The following is a 9,974-nucleotide window of genomic DNA, read 5'->3' on the forward strand; positions in this document are numbered from 1 at the left end:
TCAGACTTGCATTATTCTTTTAAGCAGACACATCCACTCCAAGTTCACATGACGATCTAATTAACCACACAGTACAAATACAAAAGCTACATAAGAAGATGTACGTGTTTTAAAAAACCCACACATTTCTCTGTCGTTTCATTTGTTAACTGTTCCTCTTTTTCATTGAATATCTCACATGGAATGAGTATTGAAATAAAGAACATCATTTTCATTAAAACTAGCCAGAAAATTTCACATTTTTTCCCTACAATAAAAGCTTTTGGCAGGAAAGGAAAAAGTATACAAATGTTGACTTCTTTTTTAAAATTTTGCTTTCATGAAATAGTTTGTTTAGGCATTTGAACGTTGTTATTATCCGGATTTTTAATTTCTTCTACCATACTTTGTTTTTTTCCCCTTTGTTCACTGGAGAAAAGAAAGAGAAGCAAAGAACAGCATGCAAATGTTTAAAAGTATATAAAAAAGTTATTTTGAATTTAAATTGTTTTGGTTTTTGAAAGCAAAAATAAAAATTTGCAGTGCATTAAGAGAAGCAATTCAAAGGAAATATTTTTAGAAATGTATTTTTAAAATAGGCACAGAAAATACTTGCCTCCTTTCAAATATGGACATTTCTGTTGCTGAAATAGGAAGAGGCTGGTGAGAGAGTTGATGGCTGGAAGGTGGGTCAGTAAGAAATGGAAGTCATCCAAGGCTCATATCTGGCCTAGTCCAACTGATCAAGTAACCATGTACAGCTGGGTTTGACTATAGGTGGCCTTGAGTGTAGGTCTGGAGCAAGACTCAAACTTATACTTCTGTAGCCATAGCAAGATTCCTTTGTCACTCTGCCACTGCACCCTTAGCTTAGTACATTAATGACCATAAAATGAATTGCATTGGATGCCCATGATATCACATGAGGAAAAAGACTGATGGTATTGGTCAACAGCAGGCAGGTGTTCCTACCATACAACCAAGTCGGATGTTTTGCTCCAGTGTTGGATTGTTCGGATTGTGACTGTTGCCTCTAATGGAGCCTACATTTCGTGGGGTGTAGACACAAGAAAACACCTGGAGTCCTTTCAGAAAGGGAATATTTCAAAAGGCCAGCTGATGGTATGTTTTGTTGTTACATGTGAATGAGCTGAGAATTACTCAAGTACAGAAGAACTGCTCCAACTATAACTGGGGCTGCATCTACACAAGCAGTGAACTATGCAGTTGTTACTGTGCTGACATTTAAGTACTTGCTTAACCACATATTAAATGACTGCAATAACCGTCTTAACTATGCAGTACCATCCCCTGCATGGTTATTTTACCCTGCGCACTGTCACAATTCATGCCCAGTGAGCTCTGTAGCAGTGAGCTGCTGGGCACTATCTCATTGCTACTGCGCCATAGCATCTTGTGTAAATGCACCCTGGATGAAGGAGTGTTAAAGTTGAAGCATTTTTGCTGCACTTGAATCTTTCTCATGTCCTTTGCACATAAAACATACCAGCTGCTGTCTTTGTGAAACTTCCCCTTTTGAAAGCCCTTCCAAGCCTTCATATATCTGGAACAGGATCAAGAGAGTATTTTCTTTCCAAAGTGCATCCAGTGAGATACTCTATGACTGTCAAACAGGGAGATGTTCAGTTAAACAAGTTGCCCTTCCTCTCTCACCATTTAGGTTGGCAAATCCAAATGAAGTTTCCCACAAAGAATCAAGCTCATCCAAGCCCAGGACTTTATAAGTTCACCATTATTCTTTCCTCCTAACCCATTGACTTTAAATGGGACTTGTACTTCTGAGTTGCATGACACTTTAGAAACTCCAGCCTATGGCCTGTTCTCTTAATAGCAAGCTATTACTTACGTGAAGTATTTCATGTTTACCCAGTGGTTGTGGTAGGATCTGTTCTGCACTGTGTTCTTTATTCTGTGGATTTGATCAGTCTCCACTGTTTTCTCATGGTGATGGCACTGGTGATGGGATCTGTTCTGTTCTGTACTGTATTCTTTTCTTTCTCCTCTTCCATAGATATTAGAACTCAACAAACGCATGTCAGCAATTGAACGCATGTTGAACCGCTTGGAAGAGAAGGTCCTGGTACCCTCAGAAGAGGTAACAAATAGTGCTAAGTTGAGGGGTTTTATTTAAAGGAAGTAACCATTTCCTTTCGCAGTCTCCTTTTTTTTTTTCCTTTTTCTTGTTACCAATCAAAGAAAACTCTTACATCTTACTTGCATTATATTGTTGAGAGAGGTGGCATGTTACAATTGTATAGGCAGTAGTTGTGAAACCTCTGCGCCACACAATGCACAACTTGGGCTAATGATAAAAATTATATCTAATACCAGCTTCATAGTGAATCAGGATGCCTTTATAGGATCCAGTTACAAAAATAAGGCTCTTTCTCATGTTAATGGGTAGAGTATCTAACATATAAACCAATTTCCATAGAGCTTAATTCTGTCCTATCTTCAAGTTGCTCCAATGCCAATTAGAATAATAGAATTATAGAAAATTGGGTTGAAGGGACCTTAGGAGATCATCTAGCCTATCCCCTGCTCAAAGCAGGACCATCCCCAACTATATAATCCCAGCCAAGGCTTTGTCTAGCCTGGTCTTAAAAATCTCCATGGATGGAGATTCTACAACATCTCTGGGTAACCTGTCCCAGTGCCTGATGCAGGGTTTGTTGTGGGGCTCTCTAGACTGCCTTAATGAGGAACAGGGCACTCTACCATGGAAGATTTAGCATTGGTGGGTCTTCATCAGAACAACTCAGTCTAATGGAATTGGAAGTTAAATGTTCCAGCAGTGTTCTAATTAGTTCACAAATTAGCTGCTCTTCAATCCAGTCTCTGCAAAATTATATTCTAATCTAAGCAGTGACCTTCTATGTGTATACATGCTTCCAGAATGATGAGACTTCCACAGAAACCATACAGGAATCCATAACAGAATTCAATGTAAATAACCTGCATGTTGTGAATAAGAGGCCCTGACTTAGAAGGGCATTTCTCTTTTTTCATGGCCTGCCACTGTTTTATGGCCTTTGTCATGCTGTCAAGGAAAAAGGTAAATTTAACTGAAGTTCTTTTGTGCCATTGAGTCTTATGGTATTATGCGGTTCACTTGGCATCAGTTTGAGTTTCTAACTGCTGGATATTTATGCACTTCTACACACTGTTTCTTTAATATAGGACCATGATACAGTAAACTGATGTAGCCTCTGGTAGCTCAGTAGAATGGAAAATTACCAAAAATCTTGTAGGCATGGCTTGAACTGCCGGTAATTTTCCCCCTCGATAAGATTATGGATGAGGTCAAGCTCAAAATTTTGGCACTGGCTCCAAGCATCACCAAAGTCTGGGGGTATGTGGATCAAAGTTTTAAATGAGACCTATCTCTTCATAAAATTGCGTATTAGCAGACCTGTGTCGTGGTAGCTTGCATATCTCATTCTCTCCTTTTGTGTTGTCCAATCTGCCAAGCTCCCACAACTAACTATGATCTCGCCTCAGAGAGAGGAGGCAGTGCATCATGTTCATTCTGTATCCAGTGACCACCTTCTCTGACAGCACTGGCAAATCATAATAGTATTTTCAGCCAGAATACTTCTTTTGTGATGAAAAATCATACATTTTTATGGAAAATAACACTTGTGAGAGGCATGGGTTTTTTGTGATATCTTTTATTGGATCAGCTACATATTTGAGAGAAGGCTGGCAAGCTTTTGAGCACAAAGCACCCTTCTTCAGATCAGATATCATCCCTCCCCCTTAAACCATCGTGTCTATAACAACACTACAACCCTACAACTTTTTTTGTTTGAAAAATTGAGTTTAATAGATATCCCAATTTTCTACGAAAATGTATTAAGATATACGAAGTGATTTGCTTGTTCAGTAACAGAATCCTTTTTTTTCCTTATCTTTTTAATAATTTTGAAATAAATACCTGTCATAGTAAACTAAAAATCCCAGCAGCATGTAAATTGCATGAACTCCAACAGACTGAGAATTACTTGTTCTCATCCTTCCAGTCTCCAGGCCAGGAGCCCCCTAATGATCCTGATGCGGAAGAAGAGGAATTGAAAAAGAAGCTAGAAGAGTTGGCCAGCAACATCAGTGACAAAGGTGTTTCTTCGGAGGAAGAGGAGAGGAAGAAGGAGGAAGCAGCGAAACCAGAAATGAGTTCTTCCAGTGATGACTTGCCCAGTGAGGCTCAGCAGGTAGCATGCCTCCTACCATCTTAAACTCAGTGCAGTGTCGTTCTCTTTGTTCCCATTTAATTTATATTCCTGCTCCTTCTGCTCTTAACATCTCCATAACTGCGCCATTGTAAATCAAGCTGTTGACTTTTTGCTACACCTCAGCTTGACAGGACAAAATCATTGCCTGATCAATGTGAATAGGCAGTGGGGGGACAGAAGAGCCAGCCAGGACAGTGACAGATAAAAGTATCAGTAAATTGGCACTTAACTCTTTCCATTCTGAGACCCAGCTCTTCCCTCTTCCATTTGGTAAAAGAAATGCAAGCGAGTCCCAAATACATTGTTCCTAACTCCCAAATGGGGAATCCTTGACTTAAGTGTTTCATTAACCAGTACATGGATCCTTCAGGAGCTTGCATTGCACACAAAGCATCGTCATAACTGTAGCTAGAAATCTCCTTGCATTCCCTCCAGGTCCAAACCATATTGCTTGCTGTGGAGGGTGCACATTCTCTACTCGGTAGAGGCAAAGAGTAAATGTTTCCCTTGGGTTACTCAGACTAGTAAATGCTTTGATGAAGTGTCAACAATTAGGATAAGTCTTCCCTTGTTCTGGAGATGGAGTGTGATGGGCCACATCTCCCATCTACTTTTATAGGCAAAGCAATATGGACTAGTTAATGGATAGACCTGGCTACCTTGTGATGAGTGGTGGTTGGGAGAGAGAGGAAGAACTGACCTGACATGGCATTATTTCTTCTCCCATCACAACTCTTTGGAGATCTCTGCAGATCTCTGATTCCTGGAAACCCTGATGGCTTTCCCTGTGTAACGTAATGCCACCTGTGTCTGTGCCTACTCTGCATAGGCTTGCCAGCATGGGCTGAACACCAGAAAGGATGTTATAAAAGGCAGGATAAGAGACCTAAACAGATAATATCTGTGGGGTGCTCTAAGTGCAGAGCATTAAGCCAGGTGAGGGGCAGAGGGGCCTGTGCTAATTCACACTCTAAGTGAATGGTTGGAGGATGAATGACCATCTAGTTTGGCTTCATTGATGTGTCCATTGCTAGTAGTGAAAACTATGGAGTTCCAGACATTGGATCACACCCTCTAAATTAGGGTATTAACAGGGTTTTCAACGATAAATCCAGGCCCTCCCCTTATGACAGAGGTACCACCAGTTCCACAGCTTCTCCAAAGATAGGTAGGGACCTGATGTTGAGGCAAGGTCCTCTTATCCCAGGGGTGGGCAATATGTGGCCTGACGGCTGGATGTGGCCCACCAAGCCATTCTATCTGGCCTGTGGGGCCCCTAAAAAATTCGGAAAATTAATATTAATCTGCTCTGGGCTCCCTGTAATGCAGCCCTTGATGGCTTGTTGAAACTCAGTAAGCAGCCCTCTGCCCAAAATAATTGCCTGCCCTGTCTTATTCTTTTCTGCTGCAGAGGCTGTATGGGAAACCCAAACAAACTACTCCAATTACTGGCTTGTAGTGTCCAGCACATGTTATAGGGTCAGATCTCTGCTGACCTTATACATCTCTGGAACAAGGACCTTATAATTGACAAATCTTTAGACCATCATTTTCCATCAAGCACTCAGTAGTTGTTGTTAAGTGCTAAAATATGGACCATATGCAAAACTCACTTTGCTAGAAGAGACCTAGGATATGTTTTTTTTCTGTAACAGTCTTGCTAGTCATCTACCACAGCTGCTCCGTTCAGCATTGGAGCTGAGGCACTGCAGAGACATCCACTAAATTCTACCCACTTGAGATAGATAGAGATCTCCAAGTGTGGCCTTCTGGCACAGAACCATTTTCATAGCTACTCTTCTGAAGCTGAAGAGCATAGGCAAACAAAGGCATTCTGTACTATTCATACACTGGACCCCCTCCTCCCAGGCCCTTGTTGAAATGATGACCTCATCCCTGATATCTGCGAATCAATAGGTCTGTGTTGACAGCTTTGGTGACAAGGAGCTGATGCCAAATCATGAAGGGTGGGAAGCAATTCAAATACTAATTAAAGGAAGAGAGATCTTGTGCCTCTTGTGTTGTGCAGGCTTTGCTGTAGCTGCTCTTCCCTTAATGGAACACCTCAATAAGCACAAGGCAGAAAGGTCAGCATTCCTTTGGGTTTCTAATGGCTCCTTTATCCTTCTCTTCCTTTTGTTGCTGTTGTTGTGTGCTCTAACATGTCACTTCTAAAGAACAGCTTCCATATCAAAGCAATGAGTCCTTGAACCATGTTGCACGTCTCTCCTTACGCAAAGCTACTTTCCCCTGAGAGACTGCAGAAGCTTTTATTTTTCCATGAGACCTTTTCTATTCTATTTTGTTTTTCTGAATCCTGGAAAAAAAAAAAAAGAAACTCGGCTTCCTTTATACAGATGACTCAAAATGTGCTGGCCAGTTGCTGTGTGTGAAGGGACCATGTGCATTGGTTGGGTTTCTGTGTATTGGGAGGTAGGTGCAGAGCTGAAGTTAAAATCTAGGGATAGCACCACTCCAGGCATCACTTTGGTAAAGCTACCTTCTGTGCTGTATACAATCCCCCAGCAATATTGCACAAACCCCAAAAAACTCCTTAATAGAGGCCCATACCCAGTCTGTGCCGAAACAGATTGGTGCAGGAGAAATGAGAAAAAGACGGAGATAAAGTTGTACCTCCCTCATTTTGGTGTATTGGCGTGGGACTTGGCCCATAAATTTGAATTAGAGCTACTTAGGATCAACCCTAATATATGCCAAATGGCTATGGTCTTATCAGACCAATCAGCAGTCATAAATGGGCAGACAGAGGTGCATCTGAGCCCCAGTACACTCCTTATGCCACAGGGGGAAAGCAGCTGGTATAGCTAACTGAGGGTTCATCTTTGCAAAGGAATTCCTCACAGGCTAGGGAAAGGCAGATTCTAGTGACACAAAGTGACTGGAGCAAAAGATAATCTGGACCATGAAGTAGAATTTGGCATTAAACTACTTAGAAGTATCCTGCTATATCTTGCAGAACTGAGTTAGAAACTAATTCTGTGACTTTGCAGACAAACTTGACAGTGTTTATGTGCTTAAGCAGTAACTGATGCAAGCTGACGTAGGACATGGAGTAGTAAGGCCCAACCTTTATGGCAAGCAGTGCCACAAATCAGCCCTGCATCCTGGCACATACCACTGGCCCTCCCTTCCTTTGCCCAATCTGCTCTGCTTTCTGTTGCCTGCCCACCTTGCCACTGTTTTGCTTGTCCCTTCTCTGATCTGCCACGTCACAGAGGCTGCCCATGCCACTTATGGCACACATGCCACAAGTTGACTGCCTCGACCTTGATATCACTCTTTACAGTCTTTCCTATTCTTCTAACATTTATTATAAATATTTGTAAAAATGCATTTTTGTTGGAAAATTTCATTTCCCTTTAAAAGAAATCTGATCCTAAAGTGCAGCACTTGAACCTGTATTTGAGGCATGTCCACAGAGCCGGCCTGTCCTATCCTGGGGAACCTGTGGCCGCAGGGGGCCCCACAGCCAAGGGGCCATGCCCCGCTCACCCCCCACCACCTGTGCCATGTTTAAAGGGCTCAGTGCTGGCAGCCCCTTCCCAGCTGAGCAGGGGAGAAGTTCCCAGCTCCACTCCCGCCCCGGCCCTGGGGAGGGAACCCAGGTGTCCCCAGCACATGCTGCCCCAACCTCACGCAGTCCACGTGCATATAACCCAGCTCCAACTATTTTAGTTCAGTAAGTTTATACAGCAATCCCTGCTGCGTTACCAGGGCAGTTATCCAGGGCACGCCCACCCCCATGCTTTGAATGGAAAATGCAAAATGATGGTTATCTTTTTTTACGTTTAGTGTTCTATTACTGGGGGGGAAAGGAAAGCGAAACCACAATTTTGATTTTTCAGTGGATTGGGGGCCCCAAAACTATATCTTACAGGGGGCCCAAAAAATTGTGGGCTGGCCCTGCATGCTCAAATCCATCTGGATCAGAATTTTGGTTTGACCCATGACAAAGACAGAGGCTGTTTTCAAATTGTCATTCAGAACTAGGTTTGGATTTCCAGGGGTTCTGGGGTTTTAATTCAAAGCCATTTGTAGTCAGGAAGACTGTTATCTGAGGGAATCACTGCAATAAAGATAGGCTTCTATTTCTCTGAAAAATAACCAGGAAGATACAGATCTCTCTGAATCATAGGTACACCATAAAATAATAAAAATATCATATGGGCTAAATTAACTACATCTTTGTTGAATGACATACCAGGAAATGTGCCTGTCCAGTGTGTGACCTTATAAACACAATTGTCTGTCTCTGCCTGTGATTTTTTTTTATCACCCCAATCACCTCGGTATCTAGGGAATTATCAGTAGAGAGTAGGATGATGAGTTCTTATTACTATTTTTAAATGTGCTTAGTGCTCATCAAACTAAAGGGCTAACCCAAGCACAGCACAAGGAGGCACTGTACAAACTTTATTGTACCACTCTTTCGTCCAAGGTTTTGGCAGTACTGAAAGAAAATGCCTTTTTCTATCTACATAGAACCTCAACAATATGTATATCCATGATCAGACCCATTGTAGTGTAAAGCAATATGTTGCAATTAGACTTTAAGTGCCGACTCAGTGCAGCATTAGACCTGGCTATTTAGTAAGAGCAGCAGCATCCTGAGATACAGCCAGTGTAACATATGGAAAAAGGCAAGAAAGAATATTTTTCTGCAACTTATCAGTGCTACCTACCAAGAACAGCTGTAGTCTAATGAGTCAGAGGTGTGCAACATCAGAGAACACAGTTGGCTGGCGGGACTAGAGGAAGGAGTACAGCCACAGGACCCCATCCCAGACATACCTGCCACCTGCTTTCCTGGGACACCTGTTGAGAAGTAGATGTCTTGAATGGAAAATAGAGACAAAATAAGCAGATAGCCTGGTGCAATGTTTAGCACACTAACATGTTACTTGTAGGATGGCAGCAAAAAGGACCACAGCAGTGGTACACTTGCCCAATTTCATGGGACTATGAAAAGCTTCTTCCTTTATTCAGGCTGCAAGAAGCAGTAAAGCACTGAGCTTCTAAAGGTGGGTCTGAGTCTTTGTCATTAGGAGTTTCTCCCTAGTGAGGAGGACTTTAAAATCCATTAGAGGTTCATGGGAATGTAAGTTAGTAGATACACTGATCAGTTATGGACCATGGTTAGCTCCACCTACTTTTGGTGACTGCTGAGATGTTCTGTAGATAGGGGAGATTTAGTCCATTTTGTGTATTCACTTTCTACCACCTGCATGGGGTCTCTGAATAGTGTCTGTCTTTCTCATGGGGAAACACACCTGATATAGAGAAAACAGATCGGGCAAATATTTTGCAACCACCTTAATGGCAATACAGAAATGACGGGCAAGGTCATTCCAGTTGCCAGGGATACCTCTCATCCTAAAGAACAAGTACAACATATGTCTCCACCACTAGGGTGAAATATAGTAGTTATGTAATGCTATACTTTGGAGAACAGGGAATGTAATGTCAGCTGGGTCTACAGAGTGACTGATGTGGGAGTGGGTTGTAACCACATGTCTCAGAAGACAACGTATTTCCATTCTTGTTTTAAAAAAAAAAAAAAAAGGTGGTATAGAACCGAGGATGGTTGGGACTTCTGATTTTCATAGGTTTCATAGACATCAGGGCTGGAAGGGACCTCGAGAGATCATCGAGTCCAGCCCTCTGCCCAAAGGGCAGGAAGTCAGCTGGGGTCATAGGATCCCAGCAAGATAAGCATCCAAT

At 42.2% G+C, this 9,974-nt stretch overlaps 1 protein-coding gene across 8 annotated transcripts in view; it reads left to right on the forward strand.

Moving 5' to 3' along the window:
* The window catches only part of MLPH (melanophilin), an 85,813-nt gene that overhangs the window by 54,708 nt on the left and 21,131 nt on the right, over positions 1-9,974 (forward strand). For 4 of the 8 annotated variants that reach the window (XM_019554159.1, XM_019554162.1, XM_019554161.1 and 1 more), the window contains 2 exons: positions 2,012-2,095; positions 4,023-4,211. In XM_019554159.1, the coding sequence (XP_019409704.1) occupies positions 2,012-2,095; positions 4,023-4,211 (273 nt within the window). The remainder of the gene's footprint in view (positions 1-2,011; positions 2,096-4,022; positions 4,212-9,974) is intronic. The other 4 variants (XM_019554160.1, XM_019554165.1, XM_019554163.1 and 1 more) reach the window with 1 other exon arrangement.

Source organism: Crocodylus porosus, unplaced genomic scaffold (assembly GCF_001723895.1).
Source record: "Crocodylus porosus isolate Cpor-Errol unplaced genomic scaffold, CroPor_comp1, whole genome shotgun sequence".
Taxonomy (NCBI): Eukaryota; Metazoa; Chordata; order Crocodylia; family Crocodylidae; genus Crocodylus; species Crocodylus porosus.